At 40.2% G+C, this 27630-nt stretch overlaps 2 protein-coding genes across 2 annotated transcripts; one reads left to right on the top strand and one right to left on the bottom strand.

Moving 5' to 3' along the window:
• Nucleotides 1-92: 92 nt before the first annotated feature.
• Nucleotides 93-8855, bottom strand: mafk (v-maf avian musculoaponeurotic fibrosarcoma oncogene homolog K). Its single transcript, XM_077733899.1, has 3 exons — nt 8562-8855; nt 1246-1326; nt 93-1182 (listed from the first exon to the last, which is right to left on the bottom strand). Exons 2-3 carry the CDS (start codon nt 1279-1281, stop codon nt 751-753), a joined length of 468 nt encoding a protein of 155 aa, XP_077590025.1. The 5' UTR covers nt 1282-1326; nt 8562-8855; the 3' UTR covers nt 93-750.
• ints1 (integrator complex subunit 1) lies at nt 6012-27351 on the top strand. The gene is made up of 49 exons (XM_077733900.1): nt 6012-6222; nt 10858-11002; nt 12548-12653; nt 12825-13106; nt 13176-13372; nt 13444-13581; nt 14057-14216; nt 14281-14386; nt 14458-14644; nt 14728-14873; nt 15024-15165; nt 15253-15429; nt 15506-15614; nt 15691-15811; nt 15886-15963; nt 16039-16196; nt 16290-16386; nt 16456-16547; nt 16694-16754; nt 16824-17021; nt 17086-17215; nt 17293-17472; nt 17626-17775; nt 17847-18026; nt 18105-18209; nt 18294-18461; nt 18541-18652; nt 18728-18886; nt 18971-19117; nt 19422-19520; nt 19584-19708; nt 19784-20038; nt 20099-20258; nt 20442-20573; nt 20642-20813; nt 20881-21007; nt 21078-21193; nt 21269-21356; nt 21434-21675; nt 23155-23284; nt 23965-24098; nt 24170-24362; nt 24442-24566; nt 24992-25101; nt 25185-25298; nt 25388-25458; nt 25628-25719; nt 25866-25975; nt 26077-27351. The coding sequence occupies exons 3-49, from the start codon at nt 12599-12601 to the stop codon at nt 26187-26189; spliced, it is 6543 nt and encodes a 2180-aa protein (XP_077590026.1). The 5' UTR covers nt 6012-6222; nt 10858-11002; nt 12548-12598; the 3' UTR covers nt 26190-27351.
• Nucleotides 27352-27630: the final 279 nt, after the last annotated feature.

Genomic DNA, 27630 nt, shown 5'->3' with positions numbered 1-27630 from the left:
TGCTGTTGTACAAAATAAAACATTTAGCTAATAGCTCTGTGCACAAATATATTTGATTTCTGTAGTTTTTTGCGCTAACGAAAACAATCTCCAAAGTGCTCAACTGGGAAAATGGTGGCTGGTGTAAAATTGTCTGAAAAAAATGCTATGCTAACAAATATAAATCTCCCACAACCCCATCATAGTAAAAACGACGTACATTTGGACGTATATCTGACAAAATGAACTCTCAGCCATTTGTTAAGGCGACACTTTGCATGCTGGGAAATGTTTTGGCCTTTTTTTGCGCAAAACGAGGACAATCAAATCGTGCTGCCATCTGCAGGCATGTCGGACGTTTTCAGTCATTCACTCAAAAAAAAAAAAGATCTTTATTTACCCTGCCGCTTGCTATCGAGACGTTGTCAGAAAGGAGGAGGAGCTTGTGCTTTGCACAGTGCAAAATACAGAGATATCTCAATTTGTTTACTTTTTTGGGGGGTTTTGGGGGTTCAGGACTTAGTCCCAAGCTTCTTCGTTTTTTGCCCGTCTACTGTCCCAATGGAATTTGTACAAAAACGAGGTTTATAGTGATTTAGGACACCTTGTACAAATGGAAAAGTCCCTCTGAGATGTTTGGGAATGGTGCTCCAAAGTGTAAACTAAAGGAATCAGGGGGCGGGACTTAAAAAAACAGTTGTTTTTTGGGGCCTGTCAGTCTTATTGCTGAGTTTCCTCTCAAAAGGGGGAGGAGCTCAGCGATGGCGGACCCTAGGACGGCGTCATCGGCGCCGAACCATTACGGTGGGCCGACTTGACGATGGTGATGACGCTAGTGGTGGCTACTTTACCCGGCGACAGGGTCCCGGCGCGAGTCACAGTCCTGGCGAAGCACTGTAGCGCCTCGTATTTGGCGCGAAGGGCCTCCAACTCCAAGCGCATGCTGGCGTTTTCGCGCGCCAGCTTGTCCACTTCACGTTGTAGGTCCGTCTTTTGACGTTCCAGCTCCTCCTTCTGGGTGACGCGCTTGATGCGGCAGCTGGCGGCGTAGCCTCGGTTCTTGAGCGTGCGACGCCGTTGCTTAAGCCGTACCACGTCTTCTTTGGTCAGCCCGCGCAGGTGCTGGTTCAGCTCCCGCACGGACATGGCCACCAGCTCGTCGTCGCTGACGGCCGGGGCATTCTCGCCCGTCTCCTTCTTTACCTGAGCGGGGAGGGCGTTGAGGAAAGTGGCGTAGGAAAAATGGCCGACGAATTGAGGGTGTACCTTTAACGCCTTGTTGGTCTTGAAAGGAGTCGTCATTCCCCGTGTGCAGACGACTGGCCACACCCTCACAGGAGAGACGCACTGGGATAGGTGAAATGAAGGGTGTCAGTCAATAGTTAACAGCAAAGTACTGATGTCGCATTTAAAACATAGCACATTTATCTATATACGTATGTCAAAATAGTTATTTTCTGTCGTAGCAATGCAAAAATCTCAACAGGGGGCAGCACAGGACAGGGTGTACCCCTGTTGGAAACCCTTCCCTGCAAGTGTATTTTATTGTGCCTATTTTTAAAGCATAATTGCATTTGGATTTAAACTGCACTATTTGTTTATTACTGTAAAAGTGATGATATTTTTTAAAGTAGATTTATAATGAAGTTTTTACAATTGTCTCACAATTGTCCCCACAGTAATCAGGACTCTAAACTTGCGGTATCACGACACACCGTCCCTTCTGTGTAATAACTTCAGGGTGAGGTAACAAAGACATTGGGCGGTCATCTGCGTCCTACTGGCTGACTTAAGGTAAGTTAAAAGACAGTAAGAAGTAAGTCAAATCTGACATTATCACTTATTGGGCCTTTTTCAGCAAAAACACACTTTATGGAGAAGCACTACCAATTCCATCATTTGGATATGGTGACTATTAGGCTTTTGTCAAGTCAATGATAATGACAAACCCTATATCCGATTATTATTATTAAAACGTAACTTATATTTTATAAAATGAACAAATTTACCTTAACCGACCTAAGTACCTCGATTACAAATCCAAGTCCAACCCCCTCCTACCCCATTGTTTAGTCTAGGACCCCAATCCATTGTCTCCCCAATATAGTTCAGTAGAACATTCCAACATGTCTTATAGAAGTGACACTCACTCTTTCAGGAAAAAGCATTCCAGACCCTCAAAGAAAAAAAATCTATAAGCCCCCCCCTCCCTTCCATTTCAAAATTTCAAGTGCTGTGTTCCATACTCAGCAGCTACCATGGCAACACCCCTTTGGAATGGGCGTGGGAGCGTGAGTCACATGACCAACCAGCGGGTAAACAAGACCCATTCATAACCGCAGCCGCTGAGCTCACGCTGTGTACATTTTTTTTATTTTTTATGCAAAGATGGGAGTAGGGGGGCCCCCTCAAAGTAGCCACTAGAGTAAAATGACAAGGCGTAAATTGCTGTCACATCAGCATTAACATTTACAGTCATGGTGACCTTTTCCCGGGGCCAGCGTGTGGAAAATTCCCCCATGTCACGGTGGAATAGTTTCCCTCATAGTCACGAGTGTATTTTTAACAGCAGGCAATGTCGTCTATCAGCATCTAGCCGACGCTCCGATCCTCTTACGGCGGCGGGCTTTCCTAAGCCTACGCATGCCCTTATTTATCGAAGCGGGTAAATTTAGCCTGGTTTTTGTCTAGTTGACAGTTTAAGTAAGCGATAAGTGATATCCTGGGAAGTGGGTGAATATTTAGTTGGATGGGGAGGCTAATATATTGGGTATCAAAGTTTAAATACACAAAAGAAAAGTTCGGGAAATTACTTTGTCACTTCATGGATGTTTTGTCTATTTGAACTATCGTTAGGACAACCAATGAGATCATTCCTGTCTAAAAGAAAGTCAGTTCTATCAACACAAGTGTTTGTTTTACCTGTCAGAGGCCATAAAACTAAATTAAAAGAAGTAAATATATTTTTGAATGATTGTAGAATAGTGTTTGAATAAACATACTAAGTATAAAGTTGATTTAATATAATACATTATTACATTTTAATATAAATTGTTGTTAATATATTACTATTTATCTGAAATTAACATGAGCATATATATATATATATATATATATATATATATATATATATATATATATATATATATATATATATATATATATATATATATATATATATATATATATATATATATATATATATATATATATATATATATATATATATATATATATATATATATATCCTCATACATATATATACATATATATACACATACATATATATACATATATGAACTGGAAGGAAAAAGAATACACTTATTAATACTACACCACTAGCATCCCAATTGATGTTTCAGCTATTAAACATAAACCCATCTCTAAAATGCACAGTCATGAGAACAGGCGAGTATTCTGAGGTACCTGAATATCATTGGCTGAAATAATACTAGCATTTAAAAATATCTGCCACCATTCTACATGGAAATACTCACCTTTATTTACATTTTTCTCAGTAATACCATCACAAAAATTATATTTTGTGTCAAATTGTAGTTCCTTCCACGTATAATTCTTGTTTATAACTCTAAATTATTTATAGTTCACTCCTTTAGAGGAAAAAACTAATATTTGAAGCCACTAATACACAGTGATTTGAAACCATATAGTGCAGTCAGTCTTTTTTAAGGGCTTTTCTACAGCTATTTTGTAGTAGATGTCTGATTCCGAAATCACAATCTCGGAATAGATATGAAATACATGAACATCAAAGCGTACAAACCCACACAAACACACGATTAAAGACAACCACTAAACCCCGTTTCGAGCTTTAAGCCAATCCAGCTGCATCACCAAAACTCAATCATAGTATGCGGAATTCCTCATGTGCAAATAGGTCAAACATGCCTTGATTTAGAAGGGCTTGCGTCAAGAAGGGGGTCCCCTTCCAAAGGTTATGGAAAAGTAGAACACGACCTTTCATTTTTTTTCACAACACCAAGCGAGAGGTGGGCTTGTTTTGCTGAAATTCTTCAGGCATGTGCTTATGTTTTTCTAACGTTCTCCACATCAAGATGCCAACGTTTTCCTCCGCCAGAAACCGCATGATAGAACCCAGGCACTCGTGCACGAACGCGACAGATGTTTTCCTTTTTTTTGAACCGACGCAATCAAGAAAACAACTCGTGCGAGCGAGGCCGTTCTCAAAAAGCAGTCTGGGAAAATACCTCAAAGGGAGAAAAAAAGGCCGCAGATGGCTTACATCGAGAACAAAAACCACATTCCTGAGTAAACACACATGTGGCGGAGACTCTCATGCAAATTGAACCAAGCGGGGGCCAATATTTCCCATCATGCACTGTACTACAAGGGTCTGGGATTGAGAAAGGGGGTGTCTACTACTCACTTGTTGAACAACACTTGCAAAGTGTACAAAATGTCTGGAATTCCAAATCTTCTGGCGTAGTGTACGTGGCCAATCATATCAAATGTAGCCTGTGCAGACATGTTAAGCCATTGGTGTACAAAATGCAGCCCGTGGGCCAACTGTGGACCCCCATTTTTTTTCAGTAAATTATTAAGGAAATATTATTGAATATGGCCCACGTAAGGAGCTTAGGTTCAGCTGGCATTTTGTAGGGCTTTTTAGCTTAAGCTGTATTTTTTTATTCTTACATTTGTATCGGATGGTGGGTCTTAAACATGTGGCTGGAGGGCCAGTGGAGGGCCCATAGAAGAATATTTTGCAGGTCTACATGGTATGGGATATTAAAAAAATATTATAAATGAAATGAATTAATCAAATCATGAATCCAATAAGTATTATTGAAAAGTAGTACTGGAACGTAGTACTGGAAAGTAGTACTGGAACGTAGTACTGGAAAGTAGTACTGGAAAGTAGTACTGGAAAGTAGTACTGGAAAGTAGTACTGGAAAGTAGTACTGGAAAGTAGTACTGGAAAGTAGTACTGGAAAGTAGTACTGGCAAGTAGTACTGGAAAGTAGTACTGGAAAGTAGTACTGGAAAGTAGTACTGGAAAGTAGTATTGAAAATGTTAATTAAAACATGCAATATAAATCAAATAAAATCATTAAAATGAGAATTGAAAGAAAGTTTAAAATGCTTATCTTTCTTTTAAACTCCTTTTTAAATCCTAACAGGGCCAACCACATTTTACACGCTAGCGTAATTGCAGTAGCTCAAAAAATCCCTTTCACGTTACCCTCACAAGAACATCATTCCAATGACGCAATGGCGCATCCGTGACAAAGCTCCGAGTGATCCACCGCCACAATGTCTGAGATAAAAAGCCACTTCGGCGAGTCCCTACGTGAAACAAACACACGACTGATGTGGGCGGCGGAGCTCATTTTACATTATTTTTGAGTGTGCGCGTAACTTTAAAAAGGAATTCTTTCATGGCTATTTCTGGCACTCTAGGATTATTTACTTCTCTTGTTTTTCCCAAAATGTCTCGACAGTAAATGGAATACTGCATAAACAAAACAAAACAAAAACAAGAGCATTTGCATGACCCATTAAGTGAGCTTAATTTAATATAAATATATATTATATTTATAGTGGCAGTAACTCTGTCCACTCTTATTTGTTTTTTGTGTTTTACAGCCCCTATCTTTTTTTAAATGACATTTTAATACTTCTTAATACATTCCTTTTTACTTTACTTTTTACTTTAATGATGAGTCATGAATATGTTCATACTTTAGTCCTCTTTTCTGTTTATGTTTCATATGTACTGTTAACGGATGCACTTTTTTATATGTATCATATCATGTGCTGACCCCGCCCATCTGTCAAATTTTTTAAATTCAGTTTAGCCCCCGGTCCCAAAAGTTTGCCCACCCCTGCTTTAACCTGATAAGCCTGTTTGCAAAACACTTCTTCACTGACATGTTTTTCTTTCCTCCGTCAGGCGTCTGCTCAAGTTCAAGGTCACGGCAGGTAACTCCAACCCACTCTCCAAATAAACAACACGTCGGCACTCTTCAGACGCCATGTTTTGTTTTTTCCTTCTCTCTATTTGCTAGTTCAGAGGGCAGACTCGCCACCGCCCTCTGGCAAGATAAACTTTTGACACTTTTTCTTCTTCTCCCTAGGGGCGACCCTTGAAATCCATCCAATAGACCCTCAACGGCATGCAAAGATTCCATTTTCTTTCCCCCCAGCGCAGCATATTTGCCGAGATCTACTTCGAAGGAAACACATCGCATAACAAAGCGGTGAGTCACTCTGTTTACTGGTAAAAAGCCACAAATGGCAAGCAAGGCAGGGAATCGTACCCTCCCAATTTGACGTTTCCTGGAAAATCCCGTCGTTTCACTAGAAAGGAAGGAAAAGTAGCCCGGGCGACGGTTGGCATGACCACCGGAGATCTTTAGTTGCGGAAAAGGGAGGAGGGCTGCTGGTTGTATTTCCAAAAAGAGCATTTCAAGAATGCAGAACAAGGGCTGGGAAAAAAGAGCCGACATGGAAAGACTTATGTGCGAATAATAGCGCGGAAACATTCGTCGTCGATCAATGGCACACTTGGCGAGCGTTCCAAAACAACAAGTGCAGCACCTGCGCTAGTATCCCACTAATTTAATTAAACTTGCATGATAATACCGTATTTTCATGACTATAAGGTGCACTTAAAATTCTTAAATTTTCTCCAAAATAGACAGTGCGCCTTAAATTACAGTGTGCCTTATATATGGAAAAAATGTCATTCATTGAGGGTGCGCCTTATAATGCGGTGCACCTTATAGTTGTGAAAATACCTTAGTACATCCGCCTCACAGTTCTGAGATCGAGGGTTGAATTCCCAAAGGGTTTTGGCCTTCTTGTGTGGAGGTTGCATGCTCTTCCCTGGGCTTGCATGGGTTTTCTCTGGGTACTTCAGATTCCTCCCACATCCCAAAATTATGCCTGCTAGGCTGCCTGGTAAAACTGTCCCTAAACTATATGTGATTGGTTGTTTGTCTCCAGATGCCTTGTGATTGGTTAACCACCAATTCAAGGTAAACAAACCCAATTTTCTAACAAAATCAAGGTCTCCTATGAGTATGACACCTGTCGGAAGTCAAAACTTTACATAACTAGAAAGCACGATTTTCCCCATTAGATAATCACATCCCTCCCTACAACCACTAAAATAAACTCGTTTAAATAACTACCACTCTAAAAAAAACAGTCCCTCGTAAATCATCAGCCAAAAAGCAATTCAACTCTTACCAAACCAGTCATAAAAGTAAAAAAAATTCCAACCTCCTCGTAAGTACTTTTCAAATACTTTTTCGCAAGAGCCCTACTTAAAATTTTACAGACTCAGCCTGTCACATTTCATTCGATTACGCAGGTGTAACCAGATGTATTAGCTGCGTAAATAATATTTACTCGGGAGTACACTGCCCTTCCTCCCCTCCCCTTTTTGAGCAAGCCAGGCAAAAAAAAAAAAACACATGAGAGCAAACATCCCTGTGAGTCATCACATTGCTCACCGCAGCTATGTCACTTTCACAACACTCCGCCACCACCACCACATGAGCGCTTTGCATTCTAACTGCCGCGTTTCATCCGGCCAAAAAGACTAAATGACTGCTGACAATTTAAATACATAGCCCTGGTCTTGGATCTCCCAAATGCTTCATCACGCCAGTGGAAAAGAAATGACTCAGCCTGGGAAGTAACAACCCAAAAAAAATAACTACATAGTGAATAGTGGGGGGGCTGCTAAGGGAGGGTCAATGTAGACGAAAAAAGCGCCCACTCCCACATTCTGTGCAGCTACCCGGAACCAGATTGAAAGTGCAAGTCACTGACATTTAAAGTGTAAAAAAAATGACTCAAACGGTTAGCATGCATAAGAAAGTTTGCGTCAGATGTCTGACCAAAAACACGCAAGTGCACAACTATGAGTGGATTATGAAATTGATTACAAGTGCATGTTTTTTTAAAAATAACCCTTTTCCTCAACGGACTTGACAAACTAGTATAGGAAGTGCCTCTCCTCTCTTGAATAGTTTAGTGATGTATCGTTTATGGAGATGTGGGCCCCCCACCCACCCCAACCAACTCTCTGACTGCCCCGGTGGTCTTACTTCTCATGGTGCCCTTTGTCCTACATGTTTGAAAATGCACCCCACGTGTAGCATTAGTTTGAATGCCCTGTGTTTTTACGTAAAAAAATGATCCAGTAAAAAATGATACAGTAAAAAAAATGATACAGTAAAAAAAATGATCCAGTAAAAAAATTATCCAGTAAAAAAATGATCCAGTAAAAAATGACCCTCAGATTAGGATAAATAAGCCAAATTTACTAACAAAAACACCCCCAAAACCTATCCATATCCAATTTTAATAACCCAATAATACATATCTCAAGACACTGCCTTATTTACATTTTTCCTCTTACGTCAAAGCATTTAAGTGCCTTTTACCAAGACATTCATTATTTTATTTAAACATACAAATTACCCAGACAGCATATTAATTTCCCTCATATCAACTAAAAATATTTACTTCTTTTTAATACCAAGTAGTATAAAGTTTTTTCAAGTTGATGAGTAAACAGCCTCACCTTTTTTGAAAGGATCCCCGTGGAGTGGAATGGGTGAAAAAAATAGTAGTAAAAAAATTAAATAGGATAGAAATTAAGTCCAGTTAGGTAGAATTTAAGCTCCCCCCCCCCCTCACAGGGAAAAGGGAGCCGTAGAAGCCGCTTTTCTGAGTCCGGCAGACGGCGAGGCAGCCAGCCTGCGAGCGTCCTGCTAACTCAATTCACTCCAAAACAACAACAATGTTACTAACATTCCACGCTCCCGCTTCCGCAAGCACTGACGTCACCGCGTCCTCATGACCGCCCCCTCCATTCATGAAAATAACTTTGTGCTGACGTCAGCGCCGGGAGGGGGAAGCCAGAAATAGAAAGGGTCTGTTTTTCTTGAGGAAAAAAAAAAAGGAAAAAGAAAGGAAAATCTAATCCGGTCTAAGAAAACGTGTCGTTTTTTGGGGAGTTAAATCGGAGCTTAAAATGGGATGTTGAGCACCAACGTGAGGGGGGAAAAGTGCAGCTTGCCTAGAGCGCCAGCATTCCATTCCTGAGGAAAGTATGCGGGGCAGTAGCAGTCACAGGATTGTTCTTATTGGGGCTGCTGCTCCACTCACAGGTTATTTTGGAGTTACCATTCAACACCCGGTTGAAAAGTCGTAAAACCGTATTAAAAGTCCACATCAGTCGTTTTTATTGTACGTTTAAATGCGCCGTTAGGCTTTTTCTTCTTGTATATATTCCACACTTTGTTTCCAGCTCAGATGAAATGAAAAATATGAAAATATGTGTGTGTATACATGAAAATATATGTGTATATGTGTATATATATGTATGTGTATACATGTGTATAAATATGTATGTGTATACATGTGTATAAATATGTATGTGTATACATGTGTATATATGTGTATACATGTGTATATATATGTATGTGTATACATGTGTATATATATGTATGTGTATACATGTGTATATATATGTATGTGTATACATGTGTATATATATGTGTGTATACATGTGTATATATATGTATGTGTATACATGTGTATATATATGTATGTGTATACATGTGTATATATATGTATGTGTATACATGTGTATATATATGTATGTGTATACATGTGTATATATATGTATGTGTATACATGTGTATATATATGTATGTGTATACATGTGTATATATATGTATGTGTATACATGTGTATATATATGTATGTGTATACATGTGTATATATGTGTATACATGTGTATATATATGTATGTGTATACATGTGTATATATATGTATGTGTATACATGTGTATATATATGTATGTGTATACATGTGTATATATATGTATGTGTATACATGTGTATATATATGTATGTGTATACATGTGTATATATATGTATGTGTATACATGTGTATATATATATGTATGTGTATACATGTGAATATATATGTATGTGTATACATGTGTATATATATATATGTATGTGTATACATGTGTATATATATATATATATATATATATATATATATGTATGTGTATACATGTGTATATATATATATGTATGTGTATACATGTGTATACATGTGTATATATATGTATGTATATATGTGTCATGTGTATATATATTTATATATAATCCACTTTGACTGGGAGTTTTCTATAAATGATTATAACTCACAACCATTAATAACTGCAGATGGCTCATATGGATCATTGTCATTAAATTCTTGTTCATCCTACTTTTTCACCTGTTGCCACTTGTGATTTTTAAATTCCCTCATGGTTCATATCCCGTGAGTCAATAACTACAATTCTGAATCTGTGTAGCACGTGGTGTTGAAGATGCGTGTTGACTCCAGACTGACTAACCAACCACATTTCTCCTCTGAACACCATCAGATGAATGAAGTTGCTTTTATTGTTTCATCTGTCAGCCGACATGGTTTAAATCACCATTTCCCTTCTTCTTTCTTTCATTCATTGCCACGGGCTAATGCGAAAATAAATAACCTATAATTTTGTTTACACTTAAGTTTTTGATGTCAAACTGGAATGTTCCATTAGTCCATTTTCTCTTACACTAAACATCACGTGGGTTATTTAACACTATTATACACATACAGCCTTAACAAAAAAGGTCATAGCCTGTAAAGCCAGTAAAGAAATACGATCCCATTCCTCAAATCATCTTAATTTTGTAAAGCAAAGCAAGATTAGCGAGTTCAAACATCTTCAAAAGTGGCGAGCTGTGCGGTCTGAGCAGTTTTGGATTACAGGAAGTAACACTGACTCACTAATCGCCCATCTTTTCTCTTTTTTTCTTCTTTTTAGCCTGACTCATTCTCTCTCAACTTATTTGGAAATATGACCTGGCACGCATTGGCCTCCCTGTGGTGTTCAAGAGATCATACCAGACCCGACCACCAACACCTCCAGCTTCCTTCCAATCACGTTTGATCCTGATCATTCCTGAAAGGTGCCTCACATTTTCCTTCATCCAGATGTTTGGACATCAGTCTGGATTTGTTTCCTAAGTCTTACACATGCTATCCTAAGCACACATCCCCAAAATGACACAACTGTACATTCCATTGACTTCACCCAAAAAAGATGAAAACACTTTACGTAACCAGTTGGAAACGTAACTACTTTTTCCTTTTTCTTGTTTTTATGCGAGTCTAACTGGAAGAAACTGACTATTTCAACTATTCCCACGACTATAATATATGGAGGGGAACTATCTGGCTGCTCACTATGGGTGGGAACACATTAGAAGAACCATTACTCATCGATTAGCTGATTTTTGTCAAGGAATTTATGGATTTCATAACTGATGGAAGTGTCCATTACATCGCATTCTTTAATGCAATAAAAAAAAACACAAGGAAGTTCAAGCATTATTGACTAAATGGCACTTTTACTCAAGTATTGTATTGACTGCTGCCACCCAGTGTTTGAGAAGGGGGAATAAAAATTTAGTAGTAATTCACCATTTATTTATATACTATAGACCTGAATTATAGTAAAGTCTAAAAAGGGCTTCACAAATCCATAAATTATTTATTATTGTAAGTATTGAGTTAAAAAAATATCACAATACATCGAAAATGTAACCCTTTTGTTCCAGAATTAACTTGCTTGAATAATTTGTTTTATAATTTGCTAACTGTAATTGTATAATACCCCAAAATTAGGCAACATTATCTTATGTCATTTCTTGGAAGATACTTTTGTAAATGAACATTTTTCTTATTATATTATTGTCAATTTGACTGATACCAAGTTCTCATCTCATTTTCTGAACTGCTTTATCCTCACTAGGTTCATGGGGGTGCTGGAGCCTATCCCAACTGACTTTGGGCCAACAACAACATCTAAAAGACATTTAAAATATAAAATATTTTTAGATAATTTCATACACCTTAATCAAGACTGAACCATTAACTTCTGTTTTTGATCTTTTTCTACACTTATTTGTATTGCATGTAATTATAATGTGCACTTAATTCGGTTTCAAAACATACATTTGAATATTATATTACGGTAAAAAGAAATATTGATGCAAAAAGGCGTCCACTTGGTGGCAGCGTATTACTATCATGTTCTTTAAGCCACATCCAAAAGCGTGGAAGAAACAATCGGGCTGGCTTCCCCATCAGTTGCGTCTTGTCATTTACAGACAACTCTAAACCAAAATGAGGTACTCATCAAGATCACTTTTTAAACAGATTATGATCGGTTTTGAATGCAATTCCTCCACCCGGCACCGATCCGTTTACCGTAAAGTTCAACAGTGCAGTTGACTAGTTTCTCTCGATCTGTGATGCAGCCGTGTTAGTTGTTGTTAGCCTAGCTTTAGCACAAATAGATATATAAATCATCCAATGGATCGAATGATGTTATTATCAAAATATATTTTAATAAGTTATGATTCTATGGATCGTGCATGTTCATGAAAAAAGAACCGTCCATAATGTAAACATGAATAATAATATTTCTGATTTATCCCTTTGTCCCACAGAACATTTTAATATAAAAAGTGAGTCTTGGATCACTTATTATTATTAAAAAAATGAATCGTCCAAAGCCAACAGCATTACGGCGACCCAGTGCTGCAAAAACATCAGGTAAGTCCCAAGCTATTAATTGCATTTTTTAATGTTTAGTTTGATGCATACACTTGTTGTATTTCCAAGATACAAGTACAATCAAGCATTAACAGTCTGCAAAAACCTGCAACTACATTTGTCAATAAACTGTCTATTCAAAAGCATAAAACTCAATTTTCCCCATGTCAGGTCACCCACCACCAGGAGACTTTATTGCACTGGGCTCAAAGAACCAGGGTAGCGAGTCCAAAGCCCCTGCGGTCCTCCTCAAGCCGGCTGCTAGCGTTCTACCCACTGACCGCAAGAGAGAAACATCCTCCACTCTTCCGTCCTCATCGGGTCTGTCCAAGCGCCCCAAACTTTCCACCACGCCCCCCGTCAGCGCTCTTGGACGCCTCGCCGATGTCGCAGCTGCAGATAAGAGAGCCATATCACCCTCCATAAAGGAGCCATCGGTTATTCCCATTGAAGGTAATTGTTAGACATCATATTTGATGCATTGACACCATCTTTTTCCTGACTATTTTTTTTTTGTGGTAGTTGCCCCAGCACTGTTGCTGGACGAGATCGAGGCCGCCGAGTCGGAGGGCAACGACGAACGCATCGAGGGGATACTGTGCGGCGCCGTAAAGCAGCTGAAGATGAACCGAGCCAAGCCGGACATCACATTGTATCTCAGCCTAATGTTTCTGGCTAAGATAAAACCCAATGTTTTTGCTACGGAGGGAATCATAGAAGTATGGCTTCATTTTTTTCATATACACAACGTTGGATAGATAGATATTTTTTCTTCACTGTTTGCTTACAGGCCCTGTGCAGCCTCTTGCGTCGAGATGCTTCTATTAACTTTAAAGCTAAGGGCAACAGCCTGGTCTCCGTGCTGGCTTGCAATCTGCTCATGGCCGCCTATGAAGAAGATGAGAACTGGCCTGAGATTTTTGTCAAGGTGAGAATGGCTCATTGGGAAAAGTGGATTTTTGGGATATTGGATGAAATGGATCAAACAGAATGATTCCTGTATTTTCCGCACTATAAGACGCACCTTCAATGAAGGACCTATCTTAAAATGAGTGTCATGTATAAAATTATAAAACACAGTAGTCATAGTGGTAGTAATTGTAGTAGTGGTAGAAGTAGTAATTATTGTAGTAGTGGTAGAAGTAGTAATTGTTGTTGTAGTGGTAGTAGTAGTAATTGTTGTTGTAGTGGTAGTAGTAGTAATTGTTGTTGTAGTGGTAGTAGTAGTAATTGTTGTTGTAGTGGTAGTAGTAGCAATTGTTGTTGTAGTGGTAGTAGTAGTAATTGTAGTAGTGGTAGGAGTAAAAGTGGTACTACTAGTACTAGTAATAGTGGTAGTACTAGTAATAGTAAATAATAATAAATAATATATAAAAACTTTGAAATTAAATACTTTTTTATAGGTGTATATTGAAGACTCCCTGGGGGAAAGAATTTGGGTAGACAGCTGTCACTGCAAGAATTTTGTGGACAACATTCAAACGGCTTTCGGTACTAGGATGCCTCCCAAAAGCATGCTGCTGCAGGCCGACACGGGACGAGCCGCCGGAGATCTCAGTGCAGGTATGGACCAAATTGGCTTTTTATCCCATTTCCTTACTTAGAACTCAAAACCATTTCACTTTAGGTAGCAGCCCTCATCCATCAACTCCCGATGAGGACGACAGCCGGGCAGAATTACTCATCGCCGAGGAGAAACTCAGCCCAGATGACGAAGGGCCGGTCATGCCGAGGTAAGCAAATGCATTGATGACTGTGGAGCGCAGTAGAAATTCATTAAAAAATCATTTCTGGTTCGGCGCAGGTACGAGGAACTCGCCGAGAGCGTAGAAGACTACGTTCTAGACGTCCTCCGTGACCAGCTAAACCGCCGACAGCCCATGGACAACGTTTCACGGAATCTGTTGCGTCTGCTGACGGCGACTTGCGGGTACAAAGAAGGTCGGCTTATGGCTGTTCAGAGACTTGAAATGTGGCTGCAAAATCCCAAGGTAAAACCATTTGAATTTAGTCATTTTTATGACATTTTATAGACCTTAATTTCTTTTATTCTGGAATTTTTACACTGGTACAGCTAACCCGGCCTGCTCAAGATCTCCTCATGTCACTATGCATGAACTGCAACACCCACGGATCAGACGACATGGAAGTGATCTCCAATTTGATCAAAATCCGCCTCAAGCCTAAAGTACTACTCAACCACTACATGCTATGTGTCAGGTCAGTGCACTCTATTTTACAACTACCATATTTGTCTCTCAAAAAAATGATGACTGAATCGAGGGTACGGCTTATATGTGCATAAATTAGACTTGACATGGCACAATGGCAGTTTTGAAGGTAGATTTTGACAGATATATGTTTTGGCAGGGAGCTCCTGAATGCACATAGAGACAATCTAGCCACAATGGTGAAGTTGGTCATCTTTAATGAGCTGTCCAATGCTAGGAACCCCAATAACATGCAGGTTCTTCACACTTTGCTGCAGCATAGCCCGGAGCAGGCACCCAAGGTGTTTTCCTTATTATATTGAAATTCCTTTCCAGATACTTCAAGAAAGAAGAACAGAAATAAATGTTTTTTTGTTTTCCTGCTCTAGTTCTTAGCCATGGTCTTCCAGGACCTTCTCACAAACAAAGATGACTACCTTCGTGCTTCAAGAGCCTTGTTAAGGGAGATCATCAAGCAGACCAAACATGAAATCAATTTCCAGTCATTTTGCTTCGGTTTGATGCAGGAGAGGAAGGAGGCCACCTATGTTGACATGGAATTTAAAGTAAGGGTTCTTGTTCAAATGAAGCTCTTGCTTTTATATATACAGCAATTTGATTTTGGTCATTGTCTTCCCATAGGAGCGCTTTGTCATTCAAGTCACAGATTTGCTCACCGTTTCTATGATGTTGGGCATTACAGCTCAGGTCAAAGAAGCGGGCATTGCATGGGATAAAGGGGAGAAGAAGAGTGAGTTGAAATGTAAATAGTCTAGTTTTTTTTCATGTCATGTCTCCTGCTTGACATTCCATATACTTTCTATCAGACTTGGAGGTGTTACGGTCCTTCCAAAACCAGATTGCCTGCATTCAGAGGGACGCCGTTTGGTGGCTTCACACTGTAGTTCCCACTATAAGCAAAGTGGGCGCCAAGGACTATGTCCACTGGTGTGTATGGACGTCTCAGAGTTTTTTTTTTTAACCCCCAGTGTCATACTTCTGATATTTCTTCTCCCCCACAGCCTTCACAAAGTACTTTTCACAGAACAGCCTGAAACCTATTACAAGTGGGACAACTGGCCTCCAGAAAGTGACAGAAAGTAAGTTGAATTAAATGTCTGCGGGTGGTGCTGGAGACTGAGTTGTCATTTTTAATTTTTTTTTGGTCTTTTCAGCTTTTTCTTGCGCCTCTGCTCCGAAGTGCCCCTACTGGAAGACACGCTCATGCGCATCCTGGTGATTGGTCTTTCTCGTGATCTACCGTTGGGTCCGGCGGACGCCATGGAACTCGCCGACCATCTGGTTAAAAGAGCTGCTGGTGCTCAGTCCGACGGTCTGTAATTTACTTAATTTTTTAGACAGTTTTCCTCTGTAAACTTCTAGCTTTGACCATTATTGAATTTTTATTTCTCCTCCACTCAAACAGATCTAGAGGTCCTCGTAGTAGAGCGCATCCAACTCATTGACGCCGTGCTCAATCTTTGCACATATCATCACCCGGAAAATATCCAACTACCTGCAGGGTACTCTCATTTTTAAAAGACTTTCCTGTACAGAGCGAAAAATTACTAATATTCTTGAATTGCTTTAAGGTACCAGCCTCCAAACTTGGCAATATCAACCCTTTATTGGAAAGCGTGGCTTCTACTACTCGTGGTTGCTGCATTCAACCCACAGAAAATAGGTACTATAGAGTCTTTCTGGTTCAAATCACTGCCTATAACAGCAATTTAGACATTAAATATGTTTTAACTCCATTTTTTTAACAATTATGACCAGACTAGTAATTTATTTATTGTCTCTTAAGCTTCTTTCATTTTTCTTTCCAAGGTTTGACTGCCTGGGATGGTTACCCTACCCTAAAAATGCTCATGGAAATGGTCATGACCAAGTAAGCACTCATCCCAATACCCTAAATCCATCTCCCTTTCATAATCCGTTAACGTTCCCTTCTCCACAGCAACTACACATACCCGCCTTGCACCGTGGCGGACGATGACACAAAGACGGAAATGATTGGACGCGAGCTGCAGATCTCACAGCGGGAGAAACAGGAAATCCTGGCCTTTGAAAGCCACTTGGCTGCCGCCTCTACCAAGCAGACTATCACTGAGAGCAACAGTCTGCTACTCTCCCAGCTTACCAGTCTGGATCCACAGTAAGATTACACATTGTTGTTGTCGTAAATTCAGCTGGAATATTACTATTATTATTGTGTCCAGGGGTCCACCTCGTCGACCGCCGCCTCAAGTCCAAGAGCAAGTGAAGACCCTTAATCAGTCTTTACGCCTCGGCCATCTTTTATGCCGCAGCCGTAACCCGGACTTCTTGCTTAATATTATTCAAAGACAGGTAAGGGATGGGACACATAAACAAAATACTAAATGATCATTATTGGGTCTTAAAATATAATATAATTCCTCATACAGGCTTCCTCCCAGTCCATGCCGTGGTTGGCTGATCTGGTTCAGTCCAGTGAAGGGTCCCTTGACGTGCTGCCTGTGCAATGCCTGTGTGAATTCTTATTGCACGATGCCGCGGACGACAGCCTGCAATTGGACGATTATGACGAGGGCGGGAGTAAAGAGCAGAAAGCCAAGAGAAGACAAGTACTTTGATATTTCTGGTTTTACTATTGAGATAAACTGACTTAAATATTCTAACAGCCTTTTTTTAAAATCCACTAAAGTGCATTCACCAAACACAGTTCAGTTGTATTTAACTTTAAAATCTCAAATTTTTGTCATTTTTCTCTTTGTCAGAGGCAACAAAAACAGCGGCAGCTACTGGGAAGGCTTCAGGATCTCTTATTGGGTCCCAAAGCTGATGAGCAGACCACATGCGAAGTTTTAGATTACTTTCTCCGTCGTCTTAGCTCCTCTCAGGTGGCTTCCAGAGTCCTGGCAATGAAGGTCTGTATCGTTTTGCCATTTTACTCCAGATAAAATCCAAAATTTAACCTTCAATGTACAACTTTCTGCAGGGTCTGGCACTCGTTCTGACTGAAGGAGGCCTGAAAGATGGAGAGGAAAGAGACCAGCCCATGGAGGAGGACTCTACCGATGCAGAGCTCCTACCAGGCTACCAGTGGCTTCTACAGGACCTTCCTAAGCTCCCCATGTTTGACAGTGTCCGAGGCATGACGTCCACCTCCCTGCAGCAGGTCAGCATTCTGATCAGAAGGAGATTTGAACACTGGAGAGTTTACCTTTTTAAAAAATCTTTCCTTTCTCTAAACTAGGCCATTCATATGGAGACTGACCCTCAGACCATCAGTGCTTATCTCATTTACCTGTCCCAATTTGCACCAGTGGAGGAGCAGGCTTCTCACAATGACCTAGCTTTGGTACGGGTATCTACTGTAGCTTTGCCAATATGGTTGTCCATAAAGTGTTTTTTAATTAACACAAACTTCTGATTTTTTTTGTAGGATGTGGCCCGGCTAATTGTGGAGCGCTCCACCATTATGAACAATCTCTTCTCTAAGCACTCCTGTAGACCAGAATCAGAAGCTGTTCTTGGTGCTTTCCTCTCCATTTTCTCCGCCTACATCAGGAGAATGAGGAAGACCAAAGATGGGGAGGATCTGTACAGCTGGGTATGCACCATGTTGGATTTCTTATGTCAAGTTTGAGCTTCTCGATCGTTGAATATTAGTAACAGAGTGCCTTTTTCAGTCTGAGTCTCAAGATCAAGTGTTTCTCCGCTGGACTACAGGAGAAACCGCTACCATGCACATTTTAGTGGTCCATGCCATGGTCATCCTTCTTACACTGGGGCCTCCCAAAGGTATAGACATAAAACGAGAGGAAATAGTAAAACAAAGCAAATTTAGTGAGATTTATTTATTTTTTTTTTGTGTAGGAGAGAGTGACTTTTACAGTCTTTTGGACATCTGGTTCCCTGACAAGAAACCCTTGCCAACTGCCTTCTTGGTGGACACGTCAGAAGAAGCCCTGCTGCTGCCTGATTGGTTGAAATTGAGGATGATTCGATCAGAGGTGCCTCGATTGGTGGATGCAGGTACCATAATGTTGACCAGAATGTGTTTTTTTTCCTCCTGACAGTTTTATTTTCTAAATATAATTGGTGTCTGTCCATCCTCAGCTTTGCAAGATCTGGAGCCTGAGCAATTACTGCTATTCGTGCAGTCATTTGGAATTCCAGTTTCAAGTATGAGTAAACTTCTGCAGTATTTGGACCAGGCCGTCACTGTTGAACCACGTGCATTGGAGCAGAACATCATGGACAAAGGTATTTTTACTTATTTAACTCATTGGCTGCCATTGAGAATGTATTTTTTCCATTGAACAGACAGTGACTTTGGCATACCATTAATGTTACTGGATAAAATGAACTATTTGGGCACTGAAACAATCCCAGTTCAAATTAATTGCTGCCAAAAGCACTTTCATATCTGTTTTTGGTTGCAGTTTTTTTAGCTAGGTCTACAATGTCTTCTGTGTCTGTGCTTGCTACTGCAACCAAGGAAATTTCCCAAATACAAGATGAAATTTAGTTCTAATCTAACTTTGGTTGTGTATTTGCTTGCCCACAGACTACATGGCCCACCTCGTGGAGGTGCAACACGAACGAGGAGCCACTGGAGGGCATGCTTTCCACAGACTGCTGAGTTCTTCTCTCCCAGCACAAACAGGTTGGATTCCATCAACAATTTTAACTCACAGTGGTCAAAATTAAATCCTTTTCTTTCACACAGACACCGCAGAAACCAGTAAAGCCAAAGTCACGGTGGAACCTCCACACGGCTCGGTTAAGATCAGAGCAGCCACACAACTTCCAACAATCGGGCCTGATGACGACTTGGCAGGCTTGATCCTCCGAGTAAGAAATAGCTTTTTTTTTACCTGTTGCTAGCGACTTCTACCAAATAGCTCAAAGCACTTTGACTTTTGTCAGATATTCCCGTTAAAGTCAGAGCAACTCCGGCCCACCCAGCCCGCTAGCCAACTCTCGCTAGCCTTGCAACAAGCTCTAGCTAAAGAGCTGATGCGGGCCAAACAGGGTCAGGTTCACCAAGCTGGACTGGCTCTACGGCTCCTCCAGGCCATGGCCACCCTGCTTACCTCAGTCCACAGTGGGCCCATTGTCTTGTCAATGCACCGTAGCCACGCCCTCGCCTGCCCACTCATGCGCCAGCTTCATCTCTACCAGGTAACGGAACAGTAATGTCAACTGTGAACTATTTAAACCAACTTTGCCTTCCTTTATCAGCGTCTCGTGCCGCTGGATAGTTCCTTTTCTTCGCTATTCGTCAAAGTCAACGTGGAGATGCTCATCTGGCTTGATAATCCATCTGTGGAGGCGGGTCCGCTCAAGACGCTGCTTAAGTCATTTATTGGACAAAATTCTCACACAAACAGGCACAATGATGGTGAGGGAAATGAAAATGTTTGGTTGATAAGTATTTGCAAATGACAGTTATTTTTATTACAAGACATTTATTAGTAATAAGCAATGTTAACATTTTGGAAAAATCTGCTGGCCCACCAGGTTTATAAATCACAGAGGAAATCCTGAGATGCCTTCAAGTTCATTTTTTTGCCTTGTATTTCAGTACGCTCAGGCTTCCTCCACCTGGCTGAAGCTCTGATGTATCACAGTGATACTGAAGTGCCACTCAGAGCAATCATAGCAATGCTGAAGGCTGGAGACAGGTGTAACGCAGAGGCGGAGCTTATTGGCAAAGGTTATAATGCTAATTTATTCACATTTAGGTATTTTTGTACTACTCCTAAACCCTACCATTTTTTTCAGTCTTACAAGGTCTAATGGAGGCCAAATCTCCTTATCTGGAGGAGTTGTTGTCTCTGTTGATGACGGTCAGTTCCCAGACCGGGACAGCCGGCCCGGTTACCATGGTCATTTCTTTGCTACTACAAGAAAGTGAAGCGTGGCCTGTAAAGGAAGACCCCGATGCAAATTCAAGGTAAACAATTTAGTTTTCTTGGGGTAACACACTTAGTCAATACAATTGTATCTGTTTCATTTGACAGTAGCTCTGAGTTGGCAAAGTCCGGACTGTGCTCGGGTCTACTAGTGGACTGGATGGAGTATCTAGACCCTGAGGTAACCTCAGTGTGTCCTGACCTTCAGCAGAAACTGTTGTTCGCCCTCAATAAGGTGAGTTTTTCACACCATTCGCTTCAAATAGGAACAGATTTCGTCATGGCTATGGTTTCACCTGTTTCAGGCCCGAGGAACTCCAGCCTACAGGCCTTATCTTCTTGCCCTGCTCACCCATCAGTCCAACTGGTCTACACTACTACAGTGTATCAGTGCTCTACTCAGCAAGCAAAAAGACTACAAGTAAAGTAGTAGTATTAGTGTTTGCCACATGCCACAGAACATTCTTTGTTGAATATTCTGTCCAATATCCTCCAGACTGGACCCAACTTCTGCTCTGGATTTTCTCTGGGCATGCAGTCACATGCCTCGCATCTGGCAAGGACGTGATCAGAAGATCCCTCAGGTTGGTTCCAAGTCTAGAAGAAGTCATGTGACCGTTGAAATAAGGTCTGACATCTTGTTTTTTTGTTGTGTGCGCAGAAGAAAACAGAAAAGTTTGTGTTGCGGCTGAGCTCAGAGGAGCTCATCAGTCTGGTGGATCTGATCCTGGCCGAGTTGGAGCACAGCTTCCCCGGCGAGAGGAGTCCGTCAGAAGAGGAGCTTTCTTGCTCGCTCATCCAAGCTCGGCTGCCTCTGCTCAACTCCTACTGCAACGGACACCAGGACAACATCACAAAGGTGTCCGAGTACCTCATCAGCTGCACCAAGAAGTGTGCGGACAGGTCAGCAACATTCAAAATGTATTCTCTCATTATGGGTATCTCTCTCTCATGATTATAATTTTGAGAGCGAGAGATTACCTGCTTGATGGCTTTCAACAGTAAACTCTCTCTCATGATTATAATTTTGAGAGCGAGCGAATCCGGCGACCAAACATCCGTTCGACGAAACGTCCGGGGACCAACTGTCCGGCGACCAAACGTCCGGTCACGCTCGTGTACTCTCATTATGTTGAAACTAGTTTAAAATTAATACTCTTGTATTCATAAGAATGCTTTCATAATGTAAAAAAAACAAATTACAACCAAAATAGCTCAATTTATAACATTGGATTTTCTTAATGTATACTATTGTAAAACAAAAATGACATCTTTTTCAACATGTTTTCAGAGGCATGTTTAAATGACAGGCTCCAGCTAGTGTCAAATCTAAGACCTGCAACTGAATATAGGCTGAACTTAAGCTTCTTATGTGGGCTATATTAAAAAATATTGTCATATTTTGCTGCCTGCCTATCAAAATTGGACAGTAGGCAAGTAAACACCTCTAGTGCAAAACTTGTTGTCTTCTCTAATTAGCCCAACGAGTGAATAATATTTAATTTTATTTATATCAAGCTGTTGATTAACTTGAGCCGAATCACATCCAATATTCCATCCCTGTTGCCGATGAACTTTGCTGCCTCTCTTCTGTCGAGCTGCAATACTGCGGACCAGGGAGGGAGAAAAAAAAGATAATTAGGTCTATTGGTGTGAAATTAAAACCGGCAGAAGTCGTCGGCACCATGATCTCTTTAAAAGCTCAGTACTGCTATAATGAAGCCGAGAGGATTAAGGCTCAAGCGCTAAACTCGCCTGTGTTGTGAGCCGCTGTCAGAGATCAGGGGTGCAACTCTTTGTGGAGCCCAACCCTCCTTTTCACCACCGTGTCTTCCACTTATTAAAAGCGCTTTTAATGAGCAAACTTTGAGCAAGGTCAAATAAAATTAGCTGGCGAATTACTGTGTTTTTCTTAAACGCAGGGCCGAGTTGTCGTTGGTAAAAACACGGTCAGATAAACATAGACGTGAAAATAAAATAGAGGGAGAGAAAGCGTTCGGCCTTGTTGAGTTTGTTCTTTTTCGATAAGCTGCTGTTGATTCCAATTACACACCCTCAAACAAGCGCCGGCTTGCCCGTGTTCAAGGTCGCTATGGCTGCAATAAACTGTCTTGTTAGTAGAGTTGAGCTTTCGCCGCGTGTGCTGTTGGCCGTAAGCGGATTTCTATGAAACTGTAGCAGACATGAAGGCAAACGTTGTGGCTTTTCATGGCCTGGCTTTTTGTTAAATGTGCTTCAATTGTGGAAGGACACAAAAAAAAATGATGCACTGTGTGATCCCATGTCAGGGGAAAATGTCAGCTTATATAGCATAAATACCGATGTTGTATGAAGTTTTGAAAGATTTGGGACAGTCATTGTGTATTTTTTTTTCTGCTTTAGTGACACGAGTAAGCGATGCCAGAATTTGCTGATGCAGATTTACCTTCACTTCCCTGAGGTCATTCAACATGTCACCTTGCCTGAGGGGACGCTAAGTAGCGGTGGGACGGCGGATGGCAGTAGCTGCAAGGTAAAGCGAGCGCCAATGTTTTGTCCGATACTACGCTTATATCATGGATCTTTAGGTTATGCATATCTTCAGTTATATTTATTTGTTAGATTTTGTTTCGCCGGTGTTTTGGTCGTTGGTCAAATAGTGACAGAGTTTACTGTTGAAACCAGCTCTCAAAGTTATATTCATGAGAGAGACTTTAATATCTAAATATCTACTGTTTCCAACAGTACTTGGATATTAATCAGTACTTAGATATTAAACAGTACTTAGATATTAAAAAGTACTTAGATATTAAACAGTACTTAGATATTAAAAAGTACTTAGATATTAAACAGTACTTGGATATTAAACAGTACTTAGATATTAAACAGTACTTAGATATTAAACAGTACTTGGATATTAAACAGTACTTAGATATTAAACAGTACTTAGATATTAAACAGTACTTAGATATTAAACAGTACTTGGATATTAAACAGTACTTGGATATTAAACAGTACTTGGATATTAAACAGTACTTGGATATTAAACAGTACTTGGATATTAAACAGTACTTGGATATTAAACAGTACTTGGATATTAAACAGTACTTGGATATTAAACAGTACTTGGATATTAAACAGTACTTGGATATTAAACAGTACTTCGTAGTTCCAAATTTCAGTTTTTTAATGAATTCATGTATTTTCGGGCAGCTTGACGTCCTCGTCCACCGTCTGGTGACTCTCCTCGCCGACGTGGTGGACTCCAAATCGGCCGAGGGACGCGTTTCCGATGCGAATCTGGCATGTAGGAAACTGGCCGTGTCACATCCTGTCCTCTTGCTCAGGTATTAAAAAGTCATATTTTCATATTTTTTTAAATTTCTAATATTACCCTTTATTTTTCCTTTTTGTGCAGGCACTTGCCCATGATCGCCGGTCTTCTTCACGGCCGCGTTCACCTCAACTTTGGCGAATTCCGACAACATAACCACATGATGTTCTTCAGCAACGTGTTGGCCATTCTGGAGCTCCTTCAACCGCTTGTGTTCCACGTTGGCCATCAGAGGGCGCTTCAAGACTGTCTCCTGTCCTTTATGAAGGTCCTTAAGGTTGGTGCCGTATTGCCTGAGCGGAAGCTACCCACCCACTTTTGCTCATTTTTTAACAGTTCTTTCTTTTGGTTCATAGAACTTTCAGAGGAGTCGATCTCCACTAGTCTTCATCAACAAGTTTCTCCAGTTCACACAAAAGTATATTACCCATGATGCAGCAGCCGCCATTCCGTACCTACAGAAGCACTCGGACATATTGCAGTAAGTAACTACATCTTAAATAAAGTGCAACAGCACCACTATTAATTATATATTTATGAAAGTATCCAGCAAGACCATATTTTCTCTCATATATGCCTTGTTTGTAACTTTAAAAAGATACTGAAATGAGGGTACGGCTTATATGCGCATAAAATAGACTTGACATGCACGAAACTGAAGTTGACAGACGAAACCCAATAACGCAAGATAGCTGATATGGTCATTTATTTCAAAATATGGAAAAGATAAACATAAAATGCTGAACAAAATTTGTAATTGTAAAATTTTATGATTTTTATGGCAATTTCAAGGGTGCGACTTATATACCGATGCGGCTAATATTCGAGAAAATAAGATACATCTCAGTATGAGGTATGTTAATGGCGTTTTTTTTTTTTTTTAAAGCAACAATTCTTTTCTTCCAGAAACATGAGTGCTGAAAACCCAGACTTGGTCCCGCTAAAGTCTCTGCTAGCCGGGCTAACTCTCCCCGTAAAAAGCTCCTCCACAGAATTCTCGACAGAATACGGCGATGGTACTCCTCCAAAGGCTCCTTATATTTAAAAATGTAAATGCAGGACCTTTTAACTGATACTTTTCATTATTCATCTTGCCTAGATGAGATGCCAGCCAGTTCACTCCCCCTGGTCAACATCTCCACGTCAGTTCCACTGACTGCAGCCGACATGACGATGTACCTGAGGAAGATTTCAAGGGGCGAAGCCATGGAAGGTGAGGCTGACTAGGCATCTTTTTTTTAGGCCGCAGATTGATGTTGACTCATTGAGTGTTTTTCTTTTTCACCCTTTCCTTCTCTTCAGATGTTTTGGAAGTGTTGACAGAAGTGGATGACAAGTCAAAAAGGAACCCGGAGATGATCCAGTACTTCATTGTGAGTCAATAGAGAGAAAGTCTGTCAATAAAAGTAGTGGAGGAGTAGCAAAGTTAGCATGTGGTTTGTGTAAAAACAGTTTAGATTTCAAGCAAATGTAGTTTATCTATTTTAGCCAACAATCAGACAATCAGTGTCCGTAGAATCTGACCAACAGACTTTTTTACAGAGTGACCTGCAAAGACTCATGACGTCATCTGAGGAATTGTGTCGGAACATTGCCTTCAATCTGGCATTACGCTGCATCCAAAATAATCCCAGGTACGCTCCGGATTCCACCAAATAGATCTATCCTGGTGTCAAACCGAGAACCAGGACATCAGATTTGTTCCCTGCAGTCTGAATATCACCTTAAATAATAAAGCACCAACAATTTTTGACCTAATCCGTGCTTCTCCATCACACAGCCTGGCAACCGACTTCCTCCCAACATTCATGTACTGCATGGGCAGTGGCGACTTTGACGTATTGCAGACGGCTTTGAGGAATCTTCCAGAATACGTCCTGCTCTGTCAAGGTAAGGCCAGTTGGCGAAAAAGATGACGACTCACCTGTCTGCTGAACACGCTTCACGTCGAATTCACGTAAGTTGTTTTTCTTTTCTTTTGTCCTCTCCAGAACATGCAGACATCTTACTCCACAAGGCTTTCTTAGTGGGGGTCTATGGGCAAATCGACACCAGTTCAATGATATCAGAGTCTATGAAGGTCCTTCACATGGAAGCAATTTGACTTTATTTAGTCGTGTGCTTTAAGAGAAATATTGTAGCTTTAAAATTGACATTTTGTAGCGCAGACAAAATTATCCATTCAGTGTGTACATGGATTTTTCGTTGATTTGGGTGCATTTTCATAAATTTCAATATTGTAGTTGTTCAATTCAAAGTGTTTTTATAGGAACTTATTAAAAAGTAATTTGTTTGTTCAATTGGAGGTAGAGAAAATGCGAAAAACTTTTACTGACTCACAAAAAAATATTTTTGAATCATTTCAGTTGTATTTAACTTTGTTGAGATAGTGAATTTGAAGTTTTTGTTAGTGCCAAGTACTTTAAAATATTAGGAAAAAAAATAGAAACATTTCTGAATTGAACATAGACTTTTCTTTTTTATTGAAATACTGGGGGCCAAAAAGTTTTCAATTATTTCAGAAAATGTAAGTATTTGAATGCTAACATTGCTGGACTTTAAAATGAAGGACCAATAAGCTTCTGTAATAAGTATTCAGGTATTTGTTTGCGTGCCGGAATATTTTTGCGTCACCTAAAAATCTTGTGAATTAAAAAAAAGGAAAGAAAATACAGATTTTTCCCTGTATTTTATTTTTTTGCGAGTCGGAGAGATCAGCTGCTCATTTCATCCAAAACGATGAGCTGAAATTGTAAATAAAACTCGGCGCTAAAAGCAAATCATGGACTTTCATGTAAGATTTGAAAGGGGGGGATAAAAAATGAAAGCGCTAGTAGACAAAAGCGGCAAGAAGCTGTCAACCCGCGTGCCCACTCGCAGATTAGAGTCAGCGTTTTGCCACCAAAAGCCAGCCCTTGTAATACCACCATCTTGACGTCAAACTCGGCTTGAGGATGAGAGCCGACTTGGCCATTGGAGGCAAATTAACCGTGGCGGTAATTGTTCAATCATTCCCAGCTAGGGGTCCGCTTTGATGACGCCATGAAGACCCTTTGCTGCTGGTGTTGCGTTACCTGGAACACGAGGGCTAAGTGTGAGGCGTGCCCAAACTCGTTGCTCAGTGGAAGCTGTCGCTCACCATCTAAAAGTCCAATGACATACTTGGATTGGGTGAATGACAGGGGGCTTTTAGCGCCAAGCTTCCTCTTTGTATTACATTGTAATACAGGAAGACTTTTTTTTTTTAGATGGATTTATTAATTTTTATTAAGATCAAAAGCTCGCCAGGTGTGAGTTGATCGTATTGTGTGTCGTTTTTACAGAAATGCGAGTCAAAGTTACAGATTTGACTTAATGAGTCTTACTAAATAAAAAATTATATATATTTTTTAAATGTAAAATAATTGAATATTTTTTTGTTTAAAAACGAAAAAAGGAATTATTGAAGTTTTTAATTATTTTTTTAAATGTAAATCATGAAAACTCATAAATCAATGAATACGTTTTTAATTGGAACAAAATAGATAGTAAAATATTTATAAATA

The sequence above is a fragment of the Stigmatopora nigra genome, chromosome 15 (assembly GCF_051989575.1).
Source record: "Stigmatopora nigra isolate UIUO_SnigA chromosome 15, RoL_Snig_1.1, whole genome shotgun sequence".
Lineage (NCBI taxonomy): Eukaryota > Metazoa > Chordata > Actinopteri > Syngnathiformes > Syngnathidae > Stigmatopora > Stigmatopora nigra.
The sequence above is the reverse complement of the archived record's forward strand: the minus strand, read 5'-3'. Positions and strand labels throughout refer to the sequence as shown.